Source organism: Acipenser ruthenus, chromosome 5 (assembly GCF_902713425.1).
Source record: "Acipenser ruthenus chromosome 5, fAciRut3.2 maternal haplotype, whole genome shotgun sequence".
NCBI classification, from domain to species: domain Eukaryota; kingdom Metazoa; phylum Chordata; class Actinopteri; order Acipenseriformes; family Acipenseridae; genus Acipenser; species Acipenser ruthenus.
This window is the reverse complement of record NC_081193.1, coordinates 14442435-14470067: the sequence shown is the minus strand read 5'-3', so window position 1 is coordinate 14470067 and position 27633 is coordinate 14442435. Positions and strand designations below refer to the sequence as shown.

Below are 27633 nucleotides of genomic sequence, written 5' to 3'. Positions count from 1 at the left end.
TATATATATATATATATATATATAACATAGTTTTTACATATTTTTAACATTTTCAGAAAGAGTTTGAATTCATTATTGTGAATAAAAAAAGGGCTGGGGTTAGTAATTGGAGTGAGGCTTTACTTTTTGATTTTACTGTCCTTTTTAAGAGTCTTTCTGCAGTAAAAAAAAAACAAAACATATATATATGCAAGGCCAGCAGGCGGCGATGTGGTAGTTGATAAAACGGCAGCATTTTTAAATAATACGTTGATTATGACGTCACAATGGGAAGCCAACGTGTCAACGGCACGTTTAAATCATGAGACGCACAGACTTGCCTGTTTCAATCATTAGACATTACATTATATAGACGACATTAGAAAAGCGAGACGCTCAGAAATATACAATAATTATTTTAAGTCTCGAATTCTTTTTTTTTTATAAAATGGCTTCAACCCCAAATGCAAGCTCTTCGATGAAGTGGGAAGTTGTGAAAAAAAGCAAAAAACCGAACAGTTCAGCAAGACACCAAAATGTCAAGAAATCTGGAGGAAGGAAAGCTTTGGCTGAGTCTAACATGCGCAGGATCTTTGACCCAGCGCGTAAGTGAATACCCATGCAATGAGTAACTGTTTAATATCATACAACTAGTTAAATGATCTAACTAAGTTATAGGTAGCACGCATAATTATATGTGTGCTGCTAGTTGCCTACGGAAATGGCATGGCAACTGGTGTTCAAATTGCACAGGCACAACGTTTTCACACAATTCAAATCAATCAGTGTTTACTGGCACGGTTGGAATATCTCGCATTGCAATGTACTGTGTATATTTAAATTTATTTATGTATTTTAAATATCTGTACGGCATGTATCACCGCATGACTGAATATATTTTAATTTTTAGAACAGCTGACCGTGGACCAGAAAGTTATTTCAGTCAGTGTCTAGTTATTTATATTTGTACTTGTATTAGTAGTCGTATTAGTATTTATTTATTTATTTATTTATTTATTTATTTATTTATTTATCTAGCAGACGCTTTTAATATAAAAAATACTTTGAGTAAAATAATAATAAATACATTTGAACATTTATATGATGCAGAAACTTTACCTGTATGCATACTTGCCAACATTTGGAAACTGTTCAACGGGACGCTGATCATATGTTTATCATGTGTATCCCCCCCAACTCAACACCATATGACCATCATGACAGTAAAAATAGACACAATGAAGCGTTCTTACCTTTGTATAAGTTCAGCCACACGAGAGCGCAGCGTGTGGTTTTCACTAACTCTGCTGTGCAGAATAATTTTTTTTTTATATATTGGGAAATATCGGTACGCGGAACATTTGCTAGGAAGTCGGGACTCTCCCGACCATATAGGGACTGTTGGCATGTATATGTATGTCATTTCCATGGTATTCAAAACATGTTTTAATTCTGCTTTGTGATGTAGAATGATTGCTGAAAAATATTTCTCCCAAATGGATTTAGTTGTTACATCAAATGATGAATTTAATGTAAGCATCAAAGGTGCGTGACATGAGTCAACTATACGGCATTACTTGGTGTACATACCTGACCTGGCATTAATTGTGGCGCCATATTGAAAACCTTGCCACAGTGTGTTCTGCAAAACAGTTTCATGTGTCGTGTCATATGATGTGTGTGTGTTTTAATTAATTCACTGTAGAACTAGAAATATCTAACTTCACAAACATTAAATCACAAAAAAAAAAATGAGTTGTCTAATTAACAACTGATGTAAATGTTTTACTTTTCATAACTGTATATTCTGCCACACCGTTATTTTTGCATTTAAAAAAAAAAAAAAAAAAAAAAAAAAAAACCTGGCTTCATAACGTGCCCTCACATAAAATGTAAGACACATTACAGTACATAACACATTTTTCTGATAGTGGCAATGTGTACATAATTTTGCACAAGGAATGTTTTGAATACATTCTAGAAATAGCAGCTAATTTTACTTGAATGTGGTTGAATTATAGCTAGGATTTGTGTGTTTGAAATTGTTAATAGTCAAAGTAAATTCCTGCATTTGTGACCAGCTAAACTTTTGACCATCTCAGCATTCTGTTTCCCTCTTGGTGCCTTGTGGTGGTGTTACTCTTTCAAGGTCTTGTAGGCAGGCCTCCCTCATAGGGCAGTGATAATACACAAGCAAGCACACCACTTCAAACACAATGGAGCATTTATTTAATCTGTATGACAGTGCTTTCTACCACACTTCAGACTGATTAAAAGCATAATCCGGTCTAGAATGTTAGTGCATTTTCAACTCAAATAGAGTAGAGTGCTTGTTTAAAAATAATACTGATTTATAGTTGTTTATTGCTGTTCTTGCTTGTTATACAACTACAATGGCATTTCAAACTATTCAAACTATCTCAATTCCACACCTCTGCTTGCTGTGTTTTAGAAGTCCTGGTGGATATTTCTGTTTGTTTATGTAGTTCCAAGAAGAGTGTTTGTGGAAAAAAACCTGACCAAGCATTTATCTAAATTTTAAGGCTGTCATTTCAGGGACTGAAATAAGACTTCTATTGCATAGCAGTTTAACATATTCCATGTTCTACTACAAGCTTGAGAAGTCCCAGTGTATAAGCAACATGCTCAGATGTGTCTTATTAAAACTCACAGTAAAACCAGGAATGGATCAAACTGCTATGCAAAGGGAACCTTATTTCTATCCCTGCATGTAAGCCTCCAATACTGAAAAATTATCAGCCGGTATTGTGTTGTCCTCAGTCATGAAATGCAGATGTGGTCCTCTTGCAAAGTCCAACATACAAAATAACTACTCGGCAGATGTAATGTTTTAAAACTGCTGTCCACGTCAAGATGGTTCTGTAAACAGCAGTTTGAAATTGCAGGTGTTCTTGGTAATGCTTGTACCAACTAAAGTTTTGCTTTTATGTAGGCCCCTTCACTTGAATAGTTTAAGTGACTGAATGCAGGGCAAGGGGTCCATCACTCATCCTAAAGTGCACAAGTGAATACTGTAGCTGCCTCTTGACAACCTCTTCGACTCTCCGTTTGTTCTTCTCTTCTGAACAGTTTACAGTGAGTGAAACTAGTTCAATGAAAACCCAATACTGAAATTGATACCCACTTGACAACTGTTAAGCTCTGAGAGCTATTGCTTTACAGCATGCCTCTGATCACCCATTTTGCATAACTTGTCAAAGCTGTTCTGCAGTAACTTTAGAACTTGTGGGATTTTAAACAAATGAGGGTGTTTGCCCTATCCATTTTAAAGCAGTTGGACACATGTATGTGCGATTACCACTGTTACTATGTAAAGGTAAGTTCTAAATAAACAAATTATGCAACTGGGCTTTAAAAACATTAAGTGAAACAGAAATGGGAATAGGACATTTATGAATGGCAACAAAGGCTCAGAATTAATATTAGGAAGTGTTCTAAACAAAACATACGCAGTGCCTCCAGTTCATATCAGGGTTGTCTAAGCTCGCATGGAAAGCTGGAATGGCTAAATTGTGCCCTAAGGCATTGTAAAGGATGTTCAGCTCCGGGAAGAGACTTTGGCTTTGCTTTCCTTTGTGCTGTGTTTGCGTAATCTGTTAAGTTGCAAGTTACCAGACATCCATTACACATTGACATTTAACGAAAGACACGATTGCCGATCTTTGCTATTGAGTAACGTCTGCTCTTTGTAATGTTTAATGCAGCTCCTTTAAAACCATCGGAAACCATCTACGAGAGCTTTGAGAGGATGGGGAAGAAGAATAAAGAGCAGATGCCCCCAGCACCCGCCCCGGAACAGCATCCGAAGAAACCCAACACCGGGAAATGTGACAAGAATTCCCCGAGAAACGAAGGAGACAAAAACAGCCAAAAAACAGTGAAATTCAAGTCGTTGGAGGATGCTATGAAAGCTGTAAGTGAATGTTTTTGTTGACTTAATAATAAAATAATACTTAGCTCAGATCTACACTCAGATTTTAGTTACTGTATCTTTTCAATAGCGATAGAAGGTGAAACCTTTCGGTTGTTTTAGAGAGCCTGTCAGCACTGTATCGTTTTCTTCGCCTTGTTATGAGTAGAGGCTGTCCAAATTTGCAGATAACGGATATTATTATTTATTTATTAGCAGCCCTTATCCAGGGTGATATCGCAGAATTCCCAGTGATACACAGATTCGCCCTACTGCAGCTAAAACATTGTCCTATTTATCCTAAACTGACACCTGAAATATATAACATATTTGTTTGGTTCTAGCTTTGTTAAATGACCAGTTTTGTGTCCTTCAAAAAGTACGAGTTAATTAAAGACTGGAGTTAAGGCTTTGAAAATGTGGCCCAATAACAAGTCTCATGTGATGTGATGTTTTTGTTTGACAGTTTTCTAAAGATTTTACTGATTTCTAAAAATGCTTGCTATATTAAATTGGAAGTATTTTTATATATCTATCTCTCTATATCTAATATATATATATATATATATATATATATATATATATATATATATATATCTATGCCAATCACATCAGCTATAATAGATCAGAACACATGTGATGTTTATCATATTTCCGTGATGTTTTTATCTTGTGCATTATGACCCGAGGATTTTTTATTTTTTTTGCAGTGTGGTAATGAAACAGACAGAGGTTGAATCCGGTTTGATAAATACTTTATTTTTTTGTTTTGTATCCAGGTCTGGTGACCGATAAGAATAATACTAAACAATAACGGGTTTGCAGACCCAAACAATAATAATAACCCAACATGTATCCACCCCACAATTATACACACATGGTCACCAGTCCTGGGTGAGTGCAGTAATAGGCCCAGTATTTATTTAGTTATAAAACGAATGCTGAATAAGATGTCTGTGTTATAATGTGCCAGTGCAGCTTTTCTTCAGTTCAGATACTGTATCAAAAGGGAGAGACAGAAACGGAAGTTAGACTGAGAAGTTGTTTACAGTTTGAACAACACCGGTACTGTATTTAGTGTAGAAATATTGCACGAATCACCTAGTATAGGTAATCTGGGGACATGCTGTAGGAGCTTTATATCCGAGGCGCGTTATAACCGAGAGCCTTATAGCAAGGGAGCACTGTGATATCCAGCTTGGTAACATCCCTCTTTAATTATCAAAGTGGATATACTATATGTCTGCCTGTATGTCGTATATATTTATTTATATGTGCGTACCATACTGACTTAGGAGGGATTCATGTTACTGATGAGGGTGAGGGATGATACCTGTTAACAGCTTTACACTTCAGTGAATTTATTGACTTCCTTGACACACCACTTGCCATAGATGTACAATATTAAATTCAAACCATGTTTTTACTGAGCACTGGTATATGAAGGTAACACATTGATGGAAGGAAAAGTAGAACCAGTTGTATCCAGCATTGAAATTCTGCTGATCTGCTTCCGATAGGGAATTTTAGTTTAGTTCGGCTTTTTAATGTACTTTTAATTTTGTTTATGATTTTGTTGTAGATGCTGTAATAAAACAAGTTGAATGGTCTACCTTGCAAAATTCTACATATCTTATAACATAACTTCTCTTTTCTCATCCATAATGTACGCTTTAAGTTGACCGGTTTGTGCTGGATGTTTTTAACTGACTCTGAACCTTGGATTAAAATGACACGGGTGTGTAACATATCAGCATTCAGATTTCGCTTTCACGCTGAAATGCATTCATTTTGATTTTGGGTCATTATCAGTTATAATTTGAAAATAAATATTGCACAACCCCCTTGAAAACTGTTGTATTTTCCTAAATTGATACAGAACTATTTCCAATTACTGCAGCCTTAATGTGTTTGTACATGTTTGTGAATCCATTCTGTGGACCCTGACATTTGCAAAGGACATTTTTTTTTAAATGTATTTTTTGATCTAGCAAGCAATGATTTAGATAATGTATTCTTTTGTTCTATTGAAGCAGATTCAGAGGAAGCTTCACATTCGTCTGGGTTGCCAGGATTGTTTCTAACTTCTTTTGTTCTGTTTGCTTTCAAAAGCTTAATCTATCAGCGCTTCAGCAGCAGCTGGAGAAGAGCCAAAGCCTCTTTCCTGAAAACCCGTCTGTTTGGGTGAAGGACTTGGCCAGTTACCTCAACTATAAACTCCAAGCCCCAGAGATCGACCCAACTGTCAGCCAATACTCCTACGGTCAGTTATTTTAATTTTCTGATGTCAACCTGAACTAGTAAACATCCAGTTGTGCTACATTTAAAAATACTAAGAGAGACTTTTATAAAGTCTGTTCTAAACCTTGTGTGCTAAAAGATAAGTAATTGGTTTAAGGCCTACAGACTTGGCTACCAGTGTAACTTCGAAGATGTGATTGTGACTGAAGTGAATAGCAGTTTAAACCTTATTTAGGTTGTGTGAATAGGGTAATGTAAAGAACATAATTGCTGAGGTGGCTGGCAGCTGTTCATTTTTCTCAACAAGGTTCTTCTAAGAACCAGGCCTGGTTGCAGGTCAGTCGCTTCTCTGTACTTCAGTTGCTTTCTCAGAAATCACACATTCAGAGAACTCTATTTTGAGAATGTATGTGACAGTGGCAAAAAAATATTGGCCATAAACCAGCTGGTCACATGGTGAATAAGGCATTAAACCTTTGTCATGTACTGCTTTCTGACATTAAAGAAGGAATTACTGATCATGCGTTATTCTTTATACATGTGTTTGGCAACCGCACATTTCTGGAGCTTTTGTGAAAATCTGTTGCTTCCTGTCTGCCTACCCCATAAATACCAGACTTGGCCATTACCAGGCAAGGCTAGCACATTTGTTTGGTATGCCATAGATTTTTTTATTTGTTTTAACAATGTCAAACAGCATAATTGTGAAAAGAGCACACTACAAGAGTGCAAATGATTCAAAAGTCTGAATTTTTTTATTTTTTTGTGGACTGTTTACATAAGTTTATAAATACTGAAATTAAACACATTTGTGCTCAATGGTTTATCGGGACGCCTCGGGAGAAGCAAAAATATCCAGAATAAGCAGCTGTCCCAATTAAGTGAGAGGCGTTTGAGAGGACCTTAATAACACTTTTTTTGTTTCCAAATGAAAAGAAAAAGAATAGAAACAAATCACATTGATTAAATGTTTTATTCCTAAATTAAATTAATTGCTGATAATCCCTGCTGAAATGTGAATTTCCTCCTCAGGTTCAGTCTTGGCTGGCTCAAACAGGTTTTCCTCAACAGGTTTGCCTGTAGTTTGCACCATCCCCTCCCCTCTATCCTGACAAGCTTCCCAGTCCCTGCTGAAGAGAAGCATCCCCATAACATGATGCTGCCACCACCATGCTTGACAGTTGGGATGGTGTTGACTGAGTGATGTGCAGTGTTGGGCTTGCGCCAGACGTAACGCTTGGAATTTAGACCGAAAAGTTCAATTTTTGTCTCGTCTGACCACAAAACCATCTACATGCTTTTTCGCAAACTTCATACGTGCATAAGATGAGTCTTTTTTGAGTAATGGCTTCTTTCTTGCCACCCGTCCATACAGGCCAGCTTTGTGTAGGGACCGGCTTATTGTTGATGTGTGAATACTGACTCCCATCTCAGACACAGAACTTTGCAGATCTCTCAAGGTCATTGTTGGCTTCAGAGTGACATCCCGAACTAGTTTCCTGCTTGCCCGGCTGCTCAGTTTGGGAGGGCGACCTGATCCTGGGTAGTGTCTGGGTGTTATGATGCATCTTCCACTTCTTAATGATGGACTTCACTGTGCTGAGAGGGATAAGCAGTGCCTTTTGAAATCTTCTTGTACTCTTCTCGTACCCTTCTCCTGCTCTGTGCCTCTCTACCACTTTATCCCTGACTTGTTTTGAAAGCTCCTTGGTCTTCATGGTTGCTTTGTTGGATCACTATGTGAGTTGCAGCTTGAAAGTCTTTATATACCTGAGGGAAATTATCTACAAGTTAAACCACTTTGAGTACACACAGGCTGAAACCATTTCACTAATTTTGTGACCTTTCAAACAAATTATTTGCATCTGAGCTGATTTAGGGCTGCAGTAGCAAAGGGTATTTTGAACAGCCTCACTTACGGAATACTTGCCTTCAAAAGAACAGTAGTTGCTTTTCTTTGTTTAACACTTTCCTTTAATAAACTATGTGGGAATTCTAGGTGTAGCACTGTGTAGAGATGCCATTGGTACTTGTTGTGCCATGTGGTGCTACTTGCATGTATTTGTAATTAATGCATGCTCAGGAAGTACTTGTATGTCATTTTTATGCTGAAACACCTGCCCAGTTTTGTCGGCTTGCAATTACTAAAACCGTAACTTCACAACAGCAAGGTTTGCTTGGTTTCTTAGAGCTGCTTAATTGTTTAAAAAAAAAAAAAAAAAGTATAAATTTGCCTCTCTATGCTTGGCAGTTAGTCTTTCAGTTTGCCCTCTTCTTTTTAAACAGTTAGGCACCTATGATTGAGACACAATTCTTGGACTATTGCTTCTGCCATTGATTAAAGCACTGAATTGTTGTACTGCTTTTAGAATGAAAAACTCATACCAAAATTGACTCGGTGTTACTGAATAAGGTCCAGAACTTGCTTTTGAAAGTGGTCTAAAATGGCTCGGAATGCATCGGAGAGCACATACCCCCCACAGGTCCTATGTACTTCTAAAAATCTTCAAATTAACATAATGGGTTTAAAAAGAATCTTCTTTCATAAGGTAACCCTAAAACAAACTTGCATAATAAACAACCCATTCTGTAACTTTTTTCATTCCAGATTACCCTTACTGCTTGGCAAGCAAGGAACTGAAGAGCATGTGCAAGACTCTGCTGGTGAAGTCGGCTGATAGCCAGCAGCAGTTATTTGATCACTGCATCTACACCATGCTGCGTGAACTGGACAAGCAACCAGGTACGCTTTTTGAAGACCAGATAACCATTTTGTTTGGGGTTCATCTTTTCAAACCAAACGACGTGACACTTCTTATTTGCTTTAAAAAAAACAAAAAAAAAAAAACACTCTGAGTTGCTATCTAGAGCGAAATCTTGTTTAAATTGCACCTGTTCTAAAGCTCTAAACAAATCTTATTTCTAAAATGGATGACGTATTCATTTTAGCAGTGTTTGTGAGGAAAAACATTTGAACATGACTGATTTACAAATGGACTGGAACGTGTTGTTATAGTGTATAAACCCATTATAATAGAACATTATTTTTAAATACTTGGAGATTATCATTAGCAAACTATGTCCTTTCATTTATTTCTCAGTCATTTGTGGTAGGAGACATTATTTTTGTTGCATTGCAGTCATATGTATTGGTTTGTTTTGTTTTAGCCTTACTCGTATTGTTTGATCAAGGAAACGTGAAACGCTGAAGCAGTCAAAATGGGTCCAACAAGCCCACACTACTGCTTAGTTTATTTGCTGTTATTGACTGTTGAAATGTGATTGATGGGAAACTGCTTTAGTAAGTGTTGGTGCAGACACATTGAATGAATTTTGCTTCACTGAAAACGTGTAACTCCGAGTCACTGTTTAATGCACAGTGACCAGATGTTTAGCTAATTGACATGATAACCCATCTTAGGACATTTTTCTGCTTGATTTATAAACCAAATTCCAATTGTTTGTTTGTTTGCTTTACTTGGGCAGGTGAAGCGCTGCATGGCTACAGATTTTGCATTCAAACCATAACGCTGGAAAACCCCAAAATAGCTACCCAGAATCTCGCCAGTGTGAGTACATGATAGCCATTGTGGAGCTTGGCTGCCACTAATGCTTTATCTCATTTTGCAGACTTTAAACTGTGACTCGAATATAAACCTACTGAAGTCTGATCAAATACAGTATAATGTGCATATTGATTCAGTAGTTTCAAGGTTGTAAAAATGTCAGAGAAAATGTAATAGTAAGCATAATAATAGTAAGTGTCATGAGTAAAGATATTAAACCCTTTTGAGCAGTACTTATTGTAGTCAGATCAAGAACCTGCTAACTTACTGTCACAGCTTGTCTGTTTCAAAAACATGTGTTATCATGAACAGTACCTTCTCTGAAGACTTCAATTATTTTACCTTTAAAGATACATCAGCAGTCAGGAATTAATATATTAGATGTTTTTGTTGGATAACTGGGCTTGAAAAGTATTCACAACTCCATACCAGACTACCAAAGTATGTTTTCAGCTTTTTGACAAAATTCCCTCTGTGATCTGAAAGTTCTAAACATTTTGTTTTTGTTTTTCAGCATTTGGAGCTGTTGAGGTCTCACCAGAACAATCCAGTCAAATGTCTCACCGTCATGTGGGCCTTGGGGCAGGCAGGCTTCACAGACTTGACTGAGGGACTGAAAGGTTTGCTAGCTCTTCAGTTTGAGATATGTATTGCAGAAGACATTCTTTGTAACTCTTGAATTTTTTTTTTTTTTTTAAATCGCTCATGGCTATTTTAAGCCACCCTTTCACCCAGTTTGCATAATCATGCAGCTGTCAAGCAGGGTGAAGGCTATGTTGTCAAAAAATTGATATCTTGAAGTTCAGTTTCGTTATCAAGATGGGTTTCATTATCTTATTTTCTACAGAATCCACGCCAGGAGATTTGTAAGGGTTAAGAAGGGGAAAATGAAAATTAAAGATGACCTGCTAGTCTACTCAGTTTCTTTTCTATTGGCAAGAATAAGTGTCCATGGCAAGCACTGTACTGGGCCTTATGTTAAGAAATAGAGACAAGTAGCAACATGCCTTTTTTTGCTCATAACCAGAACAAGCATGATCTTTTATACAAGTTTAAAGCTGTGTCAATCACAGTGGCAGCACTAAGAACTGACCTAAATACTTCCCTTTCACATGAGTTAAAAAAAAAAACAAAAAAAAAACCTCAAAAAACAAGAAAGCATTTTGCCGTATAAAATTGATTTCCTTGAGGAATTTGTTGATTTCCTATTCAGAATCTTGGTTACAATGCACAGTTTTACTTAACAGGAAGCTCTCTTGATGATGGAACAAAATCATTACCTTTTAAATTCAAAATTAATTAAATACTATTGGTTCAGTGAAGCATCCAATCTTCAATTGGAAAGTTCCATTTAGCACTGATTGGTTGAGTAGCATCCAATCGTAATACAAGGAGCTTCCAGGTGCAGTTTAGGCAGCATTCATGGAAGGCACACCTACAGCCAATCACATTCCTTCGTCACATTATTTATTTATTTATTTATTAATTAATTAATTAATTTATTTCTTAGCAGACGCCCTTACCCAGGGCGACCTTAGTCCTAAACAAAAAATACATTTCAAGTGCTCTGTATGATGCAGGCTGTACTGTGATGCATTTAAATCAAGGGAAGTAATGTTAAAACTTTACAATGCATTAGTAAGACCTCACCTAGAATGTTGTGTTCAGTTCTGGTCACCTCGTTACAAAAAGGATATTGCTGCTCTAGAAAGAATGCAAAGAAGAGAAACCAGAATTATCCCGGGTTTAAAAGGCATGTCGTATGCAGACAGGCTAAAAGAATTGAACCTGTTCAGTCTTGAACAAAGAAGACGCGGCGATCTGATTCGAACATTCAAAATCCTAAAAGGTATAGACAATGTCGACCCAGGGGACTTCTTTGACCTGAAAAAAGAAACAAGGACCAGGGGTCACAAATGGAGTTCAGATAAAGGGGCATTCAGAACAGAAAATAGGAGGCACTTTTTTACACAGAGAATTGTGAGGGTCTGGAACCAACTCCCCAGTAATGTTGTTGAAGCTGACACCCTGGGATCCTTCAAGAAGCTGCTTGATGAGATTCTGGGATCAATAAGCTACTAACAACCAAACGAGCAAGATGGGCCGAATGGCCTCATCTCATTTGTAAACTTTCTTATGTTCTTATGATGCTATTGTAGTCACCTAAGAATCCACTCATTAGTTTTGATAAGCTAGCGTGTATGTGTAGTAAGGATAGGGTGTCCCTACAACTACAACTGCATTTGCTCTATAAAGGGCACCTGTGGGCTGTACTGTCATTCCCAATTACATAACCAGCATAGTGTTGGGAAAGCAGTTGTAATCGTAATAATTAATAAAAACATTTTTTTAAGGTATTTGGTTTGCCAATTGTATACTTCTACATTTCTTTCTTGTAATTTTTATTCCAGTGTGGTTTGGCATAATGCTGCCAGTCCTGGGTACAAAGACACTGTCCTCGTATGCTATTGGCTACTTGGAAAGACTGCTAATGTGAGTACTCTTTTTAAACATATGTTTTTTTTACATCTACAAATTATTATTATTATTATTATTATTATTATTATTATTATTATTATTATTATTATTTATTTCTTAGCAGACGCCCTTATCCAGGGCGACTTACAATTGTTACAAGATATCACATTATTTTTACATACAATTACCCATTTATATAGTTGGGTTTTTACTGGAACAATCGAGGTAAAGTACCTTGCTCAAGGGTACAGCAGCAGTGTCCCCACCTGGGATTGAACCCACGACCCTCCGGTCAAGAAAATGTATACATGTATATTTATTAGGGCTGCTCAGATTAATTGGACCGATTTAAGTAAACTAAAGGGTTGATCGCAGATTAATTTTTCTTTACAATTTAATCGTGCAGAATTGTATTTTTTGTTTATAAAATAAAATCAACCAATAAAATATCTGCATTTTCTCCACGGCAGTCCAATCATATGTCAGCGGAGGCGGGACATAAACAGTTGAAGGTATTCTCTGCCTTGGCTGATGGTCTTGAGTAAGTTTAACCAATGGGAGAGTCAAAGATCTGCCCTGGTTTTGCAGCTGTTCAATCATGAGTGAGCAGAGGCGGGACATAAATGCTAGGCTCTAAGCGGGTGTAACAGTAGCTGAATTTTGCGCGATATTGCTTATTATTGAACGTAATTGAGAATTATGTTGAACGTCGAAGTAATATTTTGATTTACTTTTTACAAATAAAGTATTTAAATAAATAAAATGCCATCAGATAACCGTAGTCGATTTGCTTACAAATCCATTTTCCATAAGAACTTTCTCAGAGAAAATTGGAGATTGTTCAAAAAAAAAAAAAAAGGGAGGTATAAACCACAAATACCTGAACTGACACAGGAAGAGAAGGTATATACTCAGGGCCGTACCAAGGTGGGTTTGAGCAGTGCGGCCGCACAGGGTGCTGACCTGAAGGGGGCGCCGATTGGACGAATAATAAGTAAAACAAATTTGTGCAATAACAATTCAAAACAAAAAAAAACATGACGAAAGAAATGAAAGCGCTGTATTATTCGTCAGCCAATCAGCGCCCCCTCAAGTCAGCAACTGAAACAGCATTTTTCACTCTCCATCTTTCATTTATCTTGAATAGTAGCCTGTTTTATTTCTCACCAATACTTGTAATGTTTAATGTTCCCAACGCATTGTTTCCTTGTACTGTGTCTGCGTGTGCTCTCTGGCTAAACAGTAGCCTTCTGAAATTGATGTTGCAACTGGTTTTTAAAGGGCGATTGCATTTTAGTTTTTTAAAAGAATGTTATTGCATAAAATGTTGATTCATTTATGACATATCTAAAATAAACTAAGTAAAAATTAGTACAACAGCTGACTTTTGTTTTTTTCCTTCCAAAACTGACAAACAGCACACAAAAGGCACTGCCTTCCTCATCAATCCTGCGTTCCTAGATCTCTCAATTTGTTGAAAATAATTGTGAAAGCTTATAACTGGGCTTGCTACTTTTCAATATTAATCGGTAAAGTTTGTTAAATGTTGAATTCCCAAAAATTAGTTGGACTGAAATAAATTTATATATGATAAACGTTGGTAAAACCACTCGCTATTTTTTATTTTCTTACCAAAAATAATCATTTAGAAATCCTTTCTAGTTTGTGTAGTTTTTATACTTGCTGTCTGTCCCGTCTCCGTTCCGCTCTGAATGGCTGGGGGTCGCTGTCAGTCATCTCAGTGGTCTGTTAGTACTGTAGTTTCACCCTGTTGTGACAGATCTCGTTGACTGAAGCAGTGCTAGAATGCTCTCATTTGCCAGTTACAGTGCCTGTCATTCAAAGCGCCTACTTTGAAACCAGTTGGTTAAGGTGTAGGTAAACGTTGAAGCGTGTAGGTAAAACATTTTGTGGACAGAATATCCTCCAGTTTTATATAATCATGGTCTAATCCTAAACATTACACCAGAAATTTAGTGTATGTAAAATAGCAGGGTTTTTTTTGTTTTTGTTTTTGTTTTTTGAAATGCTTCAAAAAAAAAAAAAAAGGGACCAGTTAGGAGTGGATAGTCAGATTGTTTTCCAAATGGTTTCATGTGGGTACATCTGACATTAACATTTTCGAAAATCCACTATTGTATCGAATATATCCTTGCAGCCAAATAACATTTCTCAAGAACAGGCAAGGATAGGCCTGCTAGTTTAGAGAGTGAGAGTCTCCTTTTCTTTATTCTGGGCTGGGAACCTTCTATAGAAAATCTACTCAACAGAGAGATTGGCAACATTTTCCAGTTCAGCATCTTCTACTATTAATTGTAATTCTTATACTTATTGGTAGCTTAAAACTTAGTTCCAATCTTCACATAATATAATTCTTTACATGCAAATAAACATTTTCCTATCCAACTAACAGTAAGATTTTTCAAGCAGGTAGGTAATTTTATTAGCAAGTTCCCTAACAATCCAACGTAGTTTCAGTAAACTGAAATTGATTAAAAATGATCTCCGAACCTCCATGGTCAAGCACGCTTGTCCAATCTAGCCATTATATCCATTGAATTTGCATTGGCCAACTCTCTGAACTATCACCATGTCATCAGTGACTTTGCATCACTGAAGGCAATAAAAGTGCATTTGTAGGCTCTAGGTTTTGTTTCTATTGGTGCATTCTATTGAAAAATGTTGAATTTTTTTTTTTTTTTTTTTATTTGCTAATTGGAAGTTCCGGGGGTGAGGGGGGCGCTGGATTCATATCTCGCACAGGGTGCCATCAAGGATCGGTGTGGCTCTGGATATACTTGCCACTTCCAAAATTAAAATTATTAAAGGTATCCGTGGCTTACGGACAGCTGTCAATTAAAAAAAAATAAGACTGCTGAAACTGTCTTTTGTTTAGTACAGAAAAGGTAATATGGAACAGCACTGGCTACATCAATCTAGGATATCTAACAAAGTCAGCACAAAAACACGAGCGTTCCCAAAGCCACTTGTGAGCCACTACACACAAAATGTTTGGACAAACCCAGATTGTTGTTCAAATGGATAAGCAGAAGCGTAGGGTTACAATACTTCACAATGAGCAAGCAAGAACTGGCTTTCAGAGGGCACGATGAAGGCACCAATTCCTCAAATAGAGGTAATTACGTGGAATTACTTTCTACAACAGCATGTTAAACAATCACTTGTCAATAGCCACAGTATTCTCGGGTACCTCTAACAAGATTCAGAACGACTTCATCTCTTCGTCGTCTCGGGTTTTGCTAGGTGCAATAAAAAGGAGAAGTACAGGAAGCCAAGAACGTAGCTGTAATGGGGAAACTCCGCTCAGCTGTCCTGTGTTTTCAGGTTTATGACAGACAAAGGCCCGAATGAATGGTTGTTCTGTGAATTTGCTAAAAGGAAATTAATAAAGTCTTAAAAAAAGACTAAATTCCCACTGGGCATATTTATTTTGTTGTTTTTTTTATTTTTCAGATTATATTGATTTAGAAGTATTACTATGCAGGACAGCCACTATAAGATCGTTACCTTTATTAAAAATGTGGACAGATTAATCTACTGATTTATTTAATCAACTAATGCCCATAGATTAACCGATCAAAAATTTAAATCGAGTGACAGCCCTAATATTATTATTATTATTATTTATTTATTTATTTCTTAGCAGACGCCCTTATCCAGGGCGACTTACAATCGTATATCTAATATTTATACAATGTGTGTAAGAATATGTATATTTTATAAATTTAGTCATCACCAATGGTTTTTTACCCTGGTTTTTCTCCCCAATTTGGAATGCCCAATTATTGTTTTTATCCCGGTTCACCGCTGCAACCCTCCGGCAACTCGGGAAACGGAGGCTGAAATACGCGCCCTCTGAAACGTGTTCCTGCAAATCTGTCATGTTTCACACTGCGGATCCACAGCAAAGCCACCAGACCTATAGTGCCGGAGAACAACACAGATCTGAATGGCTCCACTGCAGACCCGCAGGCGCCCTATCAGCCACAGGGGTCGCTGGTGCGTGGTGAACCGTGGATTGCCTTGCCGACCGAATCCCTCCCAACCCGGGCGGCACTTGGCCAACTGTGCGCCGCCCCCTAGGAACCCCCAGTCACGGCAGATTTCTAAAATACTTGGAATGTGGAAATATCTTGTAAAGTAACAATTTAATGGTTGTAAATCCTTATCCAGCTATACTTTTATGAATCAGTTTTGTGTCTAGTTCAGTGTGTGGTCAGAATATTCTGATATAATTTGATGAAAACATGTTTGGCAGCCTTGTCACTGAGCTTCAGTGATCTCTTCACTGATTCTGCAGTGAATCTCAGCTGGCAGCACATAAAGCATATCGTTCTGACAGCTCTGTAGTGGCATGACAATGACTCCTGTGCTATTCAGAAGCCCGAACTGTTAAAAGTTCACTTCATATACACGCAATTTGAGGAATAAAGCAGTTTTTGTGGAGGTAGTTTTAAATGTTGACGCCTTGCACAGGGAGATGCTCAGTGAAAATAGAAACCATTGCTTTTCTGCCAGCCAAGACATCACATGTTTGTTTTGTTTTTCTATGCTAGGATGCATGCTAATCTAACCAAAGGCTTTGGAGTTATGGGACCAAAGGACTTTTTCCCTCTGCTGGACTTTGCCTTTATGCCCAAAAACGCTCTGTCACCCAGGTAAGAATATTAAGTGCCCAAGATACATTATGATGACTTGCTCTGCCAGTTGCAGTTGAGTAAAGGCAAAGGGGTACTTTTTCAAAGATCTTGAAGCACAGTCCTCCAGAAACAATCTGTACTCCTATCGATTGCCATTGCAATATAAAAAGGAAATATTTACATACTATATAAGAAAATGTGGTAATATTGCCAAAGTCACAAAATATTTAAAGCATAGCTTGTTAGTACATTTATACTTTAACAAACATGGGTATGCAGTTTTTATTTTATTTTTATTTAAATTAAATACATGCACCTAGCCACATTTGTTTTCTGATTGGACAAGGTGTAGTGGAATATAACTAGCTTGCAGCAGTACTACTCTGAAATCCTGAATTGAAGTGCCCTTTCTTGTTAGTCTGCAGGAGCAGCTGAGACAGCTGTACCCGAGGTTGAAGGTGCTGGCTTTTGGAGCTAAGCCTGAATCTACCTTGCACACATACTTCCCATCCTTCCTGTCCAGAGCAACCCACAACTGCCCAGATGACATGAAGAAAGAGGTTAGAGCTGGGGGCAAGGAATCAATAACAGTTACTGTACTAAAGCCAAATCAGGAACTGGCTTTTATTGTTAGAATGATATGGATATATAAGTAACCACACAGATAAGATATTTACAGTACTTATCTGTTTAAGAAGCTTGTACATCATGACAGATCATGCAGTATTGATGTGTAAAAAGTAGGTTATTTTTATTTAATGCATGATGTCCTAAATCATGGGCATATTGCTTTTAGCTATCACTTCCTTAGCACTAGAAATTGGTTGACCACACATGATTACATCTGTACAAAAGGTACCCGAGGTACAGTTTTACAATACTGTCTAGCAGCCTGCTCAGCCCCCTTCCATTGGAATCATCTATGCCAGAAATACCAAAATCTCAAAAGGTACTCGCAGTGACAGGCCACTGAAGCAAGAGAAAGCATGTTCATAGCTTAACTAGTCAAGCGGTTAATTAAAGCTGAGCTACATCACAGACTGACTGCACTTGTAGATTGTTTCTTGTTCTTCATTTGTAGCTCCTGAACAGTTTGACTGAATGTTTGACTCTGGATCCTCACAGTTTTAGTGTTTGGAGGCAGTTGTACACCAAACACCTTTCACAATCAAGGTAAAAATAATTGTGTGTGTAGGGGGGTGGCATTCAGCATGGAATCTGGCAAATGTATTCTGTTTTGTTACAATGAGCTGGCTTTTAAGTATACTTATTTAGATAAGTCATTTGTTTCTAATCAGACCTTTTTTTATTTTTATTTTTTTTGCAAGTCTTCTGCTGAATCATCTTTTGGACTCCTGGAATTGTCAATCAGGAAAGGTATCTTATCCATAAACGAAACGGCATATGTGCTTTTTGGGTTAAACTTGACTTTCTCTAAATCTGTGCATGGAGTTTTAGGAATATTACTAGTGATTTAAAAGACAATAAGAGATTTAATGACTTGAATATAAGGCTTTTGACATTTACTACTAATGTCCTAGTAAATGTAAACCTTTCTTTTATGAACATGAAACTTCATGTTTTAAAAGAAACCTTAAAGCATGATTTTGTATTTATTATATACAAGTTAAGAGTGTTGAACAAAGGCATCATATAATTGTTAGGACTTTAAGTGTGTTGTCCTGAGTACCTCCTATGGATTTCCTGTTTTTCAGGTTTGCAGATCTCTGCCTGAAACGGTGCAGTCTTTCAAAGTTACTAATGATGAAATGAGTACATCTGCTGCCAGTTCACAGGAGGTTAAAGCCTGCAATGACATCTGTAATGTAAGAATTCTCTAGATCTGCCATTAGATTTCATAACAAATAATAAATCAACTGAAAGGTGTTATCAGAAGGTATTTTGTTTTGATAAATTCCTCATTTTAAAAATAAATTCAATACTATTTTTAAAATAAAATAAAAAAACCCTGTAATTGTTAGCTTATTATTTTGAAATGTAAACTGTATATGCTTGGTTGCTGTTATTTCTGGAATGAAAACTGACATTGCTGCTGTATATTTACTGAAGTAATTTTATTTGATGAAATTAGTATATTGTTGTTGGTCTGAGAAATCTGATTTTTTCACTGACTCATTGGCTGTTGCTGCCTTTTCCAGCAACTCCAGGTAAAGATGAAAGGACAAGGCTTCCCGTGGTCTCGTCTGGTGTTGGTAGCGCTAGTGTTTGCTGTTGGATTTGTGATGTATGACATCCGAGCAAATGGGTCCTTTAAAGGTTTGTTCTACAGATCACATTTCTGTAATGTCACTTATTTCTAAAATTAATGAAGTTCGCTATTAATGAAGTTAACTATTTTTTATAGATGTGTAAAGTTGAGATCTGTTTTCTGTAGCACCAAATGTCAAACCAGATTGACAATGTGCCATCCTTCCAGGAGCTTCATCCTATAATTATAGTAATATTAAGAAGACATTTTCATAGCATAGGTGCACACATTGTTCACAGATCCTGTTGGAATGTAATTCCATTTACAGCAAATTCTGTTAAGTCCTCATCTTTCTTGTGCTGTGGTGTTTCAAGTTCTACACAGTATAGTGGGAGTATTCGAAAGAAAACCATTGTCAGATGAGTAATAGAAGTGTCTGACATAGGGCCTTCTATTCCTTTTAATGTTTATAGTACACTTTATTTTCCATATATTCATTATTTGATGCCATATTGTTTATCATTAATGAAGGTGTAACTGTTTGTTTTTGTATATTTTGAATTGAAGCCTCCTCTGTTGCACGTGTCCTTCACCAGTCTGGAATGATGTCCGTCTCACAACAGGCTTGGAATAAAATGTCTGTTTATTCTTACAAAGGTTACAGGTCAGCAGTATGTCTGTTTCTATAAATATGTAGGATTTATGGGATATTTGCTTTAAATGACGAGCAGTGATTAAGGCTGGGACCAAATCAAAACTTTGACAACCCGCTAATCGCACTTAACAAAACTGTATTCAATAGCGTTTTCTTTTTATGAGTAGAAGAAATAAGATACTTACAAAAAAAAAGCTATTAAATACAGTGTTGTTAAGTGTGATTAGCGGGTTGTCAAAGTTTTGATTTGGTCCCAGCCTAAGTCTGATTTCTATGTAAACATCCTTTCTTGAATGCTTTTGGCGAGACTTATCGTTGTTCAAAACTGCTCCTAATAAACTTCGCTTACCTATTTCCTGTAGCACCTCATCTTCTAAATAAACAAGAAAAATTACTCCAGTCCCTTTGGCTAATCCCATTGCATATAGCATACCTCAAGCACAGTGAGTGCATTGTCAGGATTTTAGTGGCAGAACAATGACTTTACAAAATATTGTGAATGGACAACTTTTTGTAGTTAAACATGTCTGGGACATAAATGTAGTTACCAGTAAATCAAGACCTGTGTTTTTTATGTTTATTAAGAGTCACCATCATTTCAATAATTCAAAATGATGTTCAGAAATGTGTGTGAAAACCTTTTTTTTTCTTTACTTTTTAGTTGGATGGAAACTAATACACCGTATTACTACTCTGAGATGGTAAATAAAATGGGACCTATTTTGGAAATGGCTTTGGAAAAGACAACCCTGGCAGTGGGATACCTTGGAGAAAAGTGTTCAAACCAGATTGCATGGGTCAAAGACAACGCACCCAGGCTTATTGAGTGGGTAAGTCTGGGGATCATCTACCAGCTCTGTATTGTTGTTTTTATACATATTGAAAGATTTGTGGTTTTAAAAAAAAAATGGTATAATTGATCAATACATAAAATGACCTGAGTTTTAAAGATTCAAGAAATAACTTCTGAAGACTAAAATTACTAGCCAGGTAATTAAATTGTTGACTCAAACACTGTTGCAGAAAAGCAACACTTACTGGGTAAGACTGGAAAAGCAAGGCGTTTATCTATTACTGCTGCCTTTTATCGTCCACTTCTGGCTGCTGTTGGCTTAACCATTTATTATACCCAACTGGGAATGCATGACGATGGGGATGCAGTGGAGACCTTGAATGTATATCACACTTTTGAGTTCTACATATATCTAAAAAGCTGCTTATCCAATTGTAATAAAACTTGTGCGATAGATAGATAAGGCATATTGAGAAAATTTAAAGGATAATGGCATTGCTGTGCCAAGTTATAAAGTAATAACGGAACTCCTAACTGAATAAAGCTTGAGACGCCTATAAAAGTGTACATACAGTAATATGTCGTGTATCCACCTGTCACATATCCGCCCTAACTGTTTATCTACCATGATCAACCTCTTCAGCAACGTTAGTTTATTATTGAAGAGAAGATTAGTTCAGAGATTGTAGATCCTACCAAAGTTTTCATACGTGCTCTGTGCGCTGCCATTGCTGGTAGTGTCATGTGAGTTGTTCAGTGTGTTATGTAAATAAATCCTGTTCACCAGCAGGGTGTATCAACTTCAATCTTCGATCTCCTGCTGTCACTCAGCAACGAATGCACGCTCCCACACGGCAGACGGCTACCCTGTCACAAGCATTTATACCCTGTATCTTTCTAAACAAGGGATTTAGAGGAGCTCCCTAATAAAAGCTGAATCTCAAAACAATAAATTGTGTGAATATAGTAATTGTTACAGCTGTGTATAATGGTGTTTAAAACAGGATTCATTCATCCGCCTTTTTACATATCCGCCCTTACTCTGGTCCCACCGCAGTCAGATACACGATGGATTACTGTATTTGGTTGCCTTTCTTTGTCTGAAATAATCATTGTAGTCCACTGAAACAGCAGTTAACTTTGAGAGCAGAGCTTGAGCATCCATGCAAACAGGTGTCATTAATTTGTCATCTCACTGGGCTTTATTTGCTCTTCCGTTATTGACGGATAACAATGACCTCCATAGAAAACAATGGGAGAGCAGTGCCTGGCTGTTGTATAATTGGATGTAAAGTCCTGTGACTCTGTACTTCTTGTTTTCTTTATGCCAGCACTGTTAAAATGCCATTTCAGTGGATTAGTACTGAGCTTCAGTATAACAGCAAGTGCTAAAATGACTCTACTTTATGTATTTTAAATGTGTTTATTCTGATTTGTTGTCCAGCTCAACTCCAGTATCCCAGATGGTGTGGTCCAGCTGATCGAGTATCTGAAGGAATTGCTTCTGTCTATTCATCAGAATCATCTACAGCCAGCTATGGTGTATGTGAAGACATCTCTGGAACAAGGGTGGCAGCAGTTTGTAAAGTCTTGCAAGTAAGTGTTGAAACTACAGTAATTGCTTGAAAGGGTGAAGTGGGGTTTGAACTTAAGTCCTGGGAGGTGGCTCAGCTCCTTATTTTCCTGCCTGCCATCAAGCTTAAGTAAGATCCGTTACAAGGGCAGCAGTGTGGAGTAGTGGTTAGGGCTCTGGACTCTTGACCGGAGGGTTGTGGGTTCAATCCCAGGTGGGGGACACTGCTGCTGTACCCTTGAGCAAGGTACTTTACCTAGATTGCTCCAGCAAAAACCCAACTGTATAAATGGGTAATTGTATGTAAAAAATAATGTAATTGTATGTAAAAATAATGTGATATCTTGTAACAATTGTAAGTCGCCCTGGATAAGGGCATCTGCTAAGAAATACAGGGTGTGGGTGTAAATCAGAAAGTTTATTTCTATAACTATAACATCAAAATAAACAGTAGCTCCCCTATTTTTATTTTTACTCGCTTCACACAACTATTTTATATTACTAAGACACTGTGCACAGAATATCAAACAAATGACGATGTAATAGAGATAGAAGTGAACAATGTCTGTCTTTTTTTTTTTTTTTTTTCATTTTGCAGAGGAGAAGTATCTTGGCCCTGTGTGCAGGATCACTTGGTATACATATCTATGTCCACCTGGACTTGCCTGCAGAACACGACCATTGCTGTTAAAAACTGGGCATTTTCAATGCTCTCCAGGATGTAAGACTTGTTTCATGCTGAGACTGAATCTATTCTTGTTCTCGTGATCTAGGACAATACCACCAGTGCTTTTTAATGATAACTCGGAAGGAGGGTTTTACAAAAGAAGCTGGCGCTTATAAAATATAGATTTAAAAACTTTTGTCAAGCTGCATGAAATTTTGTATCGGAGACTCCTTTTCTACTTTTGGTTTGTTCGTTATGGGGTTTATAGATGTCCCTTTTTTTCCAGGTTTATAAATGTTTCAAACAGTGTTACATATTTATGATATATAAATTAGTAAGATGGTTTAAGAAACAGAGGTTACCATCAATTTTGTTCACTTTTTTTTTTTTTTTTTATCTTCCACAACACATGGTTTTAAATTCCATAAATTAAACTACGATTCCTCCCTCAAATCTCACTCGAGACCTGCAAAAATAATAATCCCTTCCATTCAGTTGAATGAAAGACCTTTTTAGAGAAGTCTGTTTGGTTGCCAGCATGGGGTGTAATTATGAAGGCAAAGGTTTACAGCCCGCTTTGCTCTATGCTATTCTTTTATGGACTGTAACCACTTGCTGACTTGCACAGAACATAATCTACAAACTCTACATCACATTTCTACTGTGTTAGTTGTAGCTTTGGAATTTGTTGTTCTATTGTTTTGGGGTCCTATGGAGAATACCAGATACATCATTGTCACAGGACTTGTAAGATTATTATTTTATTGTGTTTTTCGAACCCTGTTAACACTATTGTGCAAGGGAATTTTTATTTTTTTGGTTTGTTTTCAGTGTTTCTTTTTTAATGTAAAGTCTGCACACTGTTGCTAAATGCAAGTAAAAAGGGAACTACTTGATAGTTTTCTTGTTGTCTTGATTTATACAATCCACCCCCCCAGAAATGCATGCATGCATGAAACCTCGATGTATACGGTACTTTCCCGTAGTGTTCACAAAGATAATGGTTAGTTTGAAAGCTTTAAAGGTAATTTTAATACATACCCATGTGCTGCAAGGTATAAGAGTTGTCACTGCCAACCAATAGTGCCACATTTAATTTAAACACATTTGTATAAAACGTGAAACCTTTCTTATGGTAGCACTAATTACATCTGATTAGTCATTGTGTGCCTTGAGAAGATTCTACCTTGACCCTGCAAAGTGACCATGAAGTTATCCATGTTTTTGGCTGTGATCTTTAACAGTGATGTCACAGCTGCCTACAGCTCACAATTACTGATCTGTACTGCACAAGATAACATTCAAATGTGAGAATTGTGAGCCCATTGAGTAGATTGAGAAACATGCCCAGTGTACACTGTCAATTGTTTTTGCTACATTTCGAATCTCTACTTCCCTGGTAATGTTGGGGTATTATATTGTAAAAATGCTGCATACACTTTTATTGTATAACCAGTTTTTTGCTAAATGAGTTGAAATACTGTAAAGCCTAACCAAACTCTCACAATGGTATTTGTATTAGTTTATGTGTATAAGACTTGCCAGAGGAGCTTCATCCTATATAATGATCCTTCACCAATATTAGATGACCATATAATAAAGGACCTGAATGGTTGCTGGCAAATAACTTTTTATCGTGAATTATTTCAGGAAAAATAAAGTATTTGAATTAATACTTGTTTTGTTTTTTGTGACTGATAATACAATATTATTATTCCTGTAACATTTTCCAGCTGTTTTTGATAAGCCAACAGGATTGTTCCTTTCCTTGCCATATATATATATATATATATATATATATATATATATATATATATATATATATATATATATATATATATATATATAATATATATATATTGACTTTGTTATGGCAGTTGTTTATAAAAACCAAGAAAGAATGATGAATATTCATGTATTTATTTATTTTCCCAACTGAACATTATCACAGTTAACACTTGCTCTCCGATCAAATAAGTGTGACAGATTTCGCAAATACCCAGATGTGGTTCATAATATAAAGAACTTCCCATGTGTCCTTTTTTAAATTCATGAAAATACCATTTGTACCCAATACTTTTGTTGTATCGCTTCCTGGGCTAAAACATGCAGGTGATACTCTTTTATTTTTTCATTTCATTTATTTTTTACATTTCCCAATTGCATTTACATTTCTATAAAGCTAATGTGTACCAACCTTAATGTCAGTGGTGCTTTGTCTAATACAATAGCAGCTCTTCAGTTTGTCCTGTCAGGTCTATTCAGTGACCAGGTGTTAAGAGGTAGGCGTAAGGAAACACATTTGTTAAAATAAAAGAGAGTCTTGTGTATATACGTTGTGATTTTCAATGTTTGTAATTTCAGTGGTAATTTTTTACAACATCTATTGAAAAACATTTTGGCAAAAATTTGGTTCAGACAAATGAGTTATATATATATATATATATATATATATATATATATATATATAATATATATATATATAATTTTAGCTCAAAGAGCCAGCTGCCCAACGTTTCGATATGTTGTACATATATATATATATATATATATATATAAAATGTGTGTGTGTGTGTTACCGTTTTGACGGCGGATTGCGGGATCAGTATCTACATTTAAATCCCATTTATAATTTTTGTGGCTGTCGCCATGTTTCTGTTGATCAGCTCACCAGCTCTGAAAGTCGGTGAGTTCGTTGGGTCAGCGTTGAGCCAACGCTGCGCGTCACTTGCTCTCAACAGTGAGTTTAGGAACGATTCTGAGTTGTTGCTTCTCAGCGTTGAATTTAGAAATGCAGCCTATCTCAGAAACAATAATAGCAAAAACGTTCGTTTCAACGGCACAAGCAAATGAGTCAAATTTGGTTCAATTCCGTTATTGTAGGGGAAATGAGTGACATCACTCCCCTAAAAAAATAATCGTTAATATCTTAAATACCATAGCGGCACAAACGTTTGTTTCAACGTCACAAACCAGCACAACCGTAGTACAAACCAATGATATATGACTCAACGTTTGTGCTGTTTGTAGCGGAGCCAGCTTCACGGAGCTGTCAGCTCGACATCGATTGTGCGCGCCCGGATAGTGGGGTGAAACTGTATCTATGGACGGAACAATCTCTGTCAGCCAATGGAGTCGTTGATACCGCCCACTGGCTGTGATTGACACAGTAGTTTTGGCACAGTGAAATGTAAAAAAGAAACAGCTAGCGTCACATCGAAATGTGAATAGCAAAGCAGAAAAGGAAATGTCATAGCTGAAATGTAGACAGAGAGAAATGTAAAAAGCAAGTGGCAAAAGTGAAATAAATAAATGAATGTCCATTTATTTATTTATTTATGTAAAATGTATTTATTTATTTCTATATTCATTTATACATGTATTTCTTTATTTCTACATTTCTTTATTCCTGTATTTGTTTATTCTTAATTTTGGCATGGAACATCCTCCATAGACTGATCCCACCCCGATCGAAAAGAACGTGTAGTACTGGTAATAAAGCAAGCTGCTGTTTCAAAATATTAGCAAGCATTAGCAAGTATCAAAGGGTCTTGTCTAATAACACAATGAAATTCAGCCTTAGGTTAGTTTAACTATCACCTACATCAAAAAGCAAAAAATACAATTCTGACAGATTCATTCATTCATTCATTCATATATATATATATATATATATATATATATATATATATATATATATATATATATATATATATATATATATGAATGAATATATATTTTTATATATATTTTAAAAATCAATGAAATCACTAATGTCCTCGTAAATTCCTAATAAAACCCCAAATGTAGCGAACACCTGAGCTATTTTTCAGTATCTTACGCCAGCTGTCAAACTGGAGCGCCAATACTTGTAAATGATTCCGCCCACTAGATTTGATTGACGCAGGTGCCTGCAACAGTGAAAAGGAAGAAGGGGTGACGTGGTGGGGGGGAAGAGGGGGAAAAAGTAAATATCAAAGCACAAATGTGAAAGGCCAAAATGTGTCTTGCTTATATGAGTTACAAATATGTATTATTACAATTATTATTACAAATAATCCGAGCATCACGGGAGGCCTTCGATAGCTCAGTTGGTAGAGCGGAGGACTGTAGAGGTTACATGGTGATCCTTAGGTCGCTGGTTCGACTCCGGCTCGAAGGATTTTTTTTTTGTTTTTATTCTATTTTTAGCGTTATTTCTGTCTCATTGTATATCTAATACAACAATATTAAACATGTTCAATTGAAAATATAATCTGTAAACGGAGGATGAATGCAATGAATGAACAGGGAGGTACTGCTGTTGGCAACCATTTTAAATACATCATCATATTTTCGTTATATTACGTTGTTGCCTCCCTTTAGTTTAAAGTATACTTTGATTTAAACATAATACTATGGATAATCTGTTTACTTTGAATAATGTAAATATATTGGTAATTCCACTAATGTTAATGCTCCAATGTCGTTGCAAATGTGTACGTCAAATGTATTTTTGATTTTTGAACGGATGATTTAGATACTGTTGTTGTTCTTCTTCAAAGTCATATTTCAGTTGTGTGCGTCGTCCGGGGGATTAGCTCAAATGGTAGAGCGCTCGCTTAGCATGCGAGAGGTAGCGGGATCGATGCCCGCATCCTCCAATGATTTTACTTTATTATTTTTTTTTTTATTTATTTTTTTTAACTGCTTGTTTAAAATGTCTTGTCTAATTTTCTTATTTTCATTGAAGTTTCTGTTAAAAGACGAAAGGAAATACACATATATGTTATTCACAATGTCTAATATGTCAAGCAACTACTAAAATGCGTTTATTTATTTCTTAAAACAATATGCAAAAAAGTAGCTAAATTAAAGTAATTTTAACAATTGTAATGGTT

At 36.4% G+C, this 27633-nt stretch overlaps 1 protein-coding gene and 2 non-coding genes across 3 annotated transcripts; all 3 read left to right on the top strand.

Moving 5' to 3' along the window:
• Positions 1-275: 275 nt before the first annotated feature.
• On the top strand, positions 276-24426 carry LOC117402239 (transmembrane protein 214-A-like). The gene is made up of 17 exons (XM_034003187.3): positions 276-584; positions 3705-3913; positions 6023-6173; positions 8760-8894; positions 9638-9720; positions 10232-10337; positions 12129-12210; positions 16773-16874; positions 17275-17416; positions 17938-18029; positions 18185-18233; positions 18572-18682; positions 19016-19133; positions 19633-19729; positions 20382-20550; positions 21958-22109; positions 22685-24426. Exons 1-17 carry the CDS (start codon positions 428-430, stop codon positions 22809-22811), a joined length of 2082 nt encoding a protein of 693 aa, XP_033859078.3. The 5' UTR covers positions 276-427; the 3' UTR covers positions 22812-24426.
• A 2403-nt stretch (positions 24427-26829) lies between these two features.
• Positions 26830-26915, top strand: trnay-gua (transfer RNA tyrosine (anticodon GUA)). The gene is given in 2 exon segments: positions 26830-26866; positions 26880-26915. It is a non-coding gene; the product is annotated as a tRNA-Tyr (tRNA).
• A 408-nt stretch (positions 26916-27323) lies between these two features.
• trnaa-agc (transfer RNA alanine (anticodon AGC)) lies at positions 27324-27396 on the top strand. Its single transcript has one exon. It is a non-coding gene; the product is annotated as a tRNA-Ala (tRNA).
• Positions 27397-27633: the final 237 nt, after the last annotated feature.

Bases quoted from the DNA above. Each gene is read 5' to 3' on its own strand.
- LOC117402239 (XM_034003187.3), top strand. From the start codon at position 428: ATGGCTTCAACCCCAAATGCAAGCTCTTCGATGAAGTGGGAAGTTGTG. The intron at 10,338-12,128 runs GTTTGCTAGCTC...TTTTTATTCCAG, and splicing joins CTTGACTGAGGGACTGAAAG to TGTGGTTTGGCATAATGCTG. The intron at 22,110-22,684 runs GTAAGTGTTGAA...TTCATTTTGCAG, and splicing joins CAGTTTGTAAAGTCTTGCAA to AGGAGAAGTATCTTGGCCCT.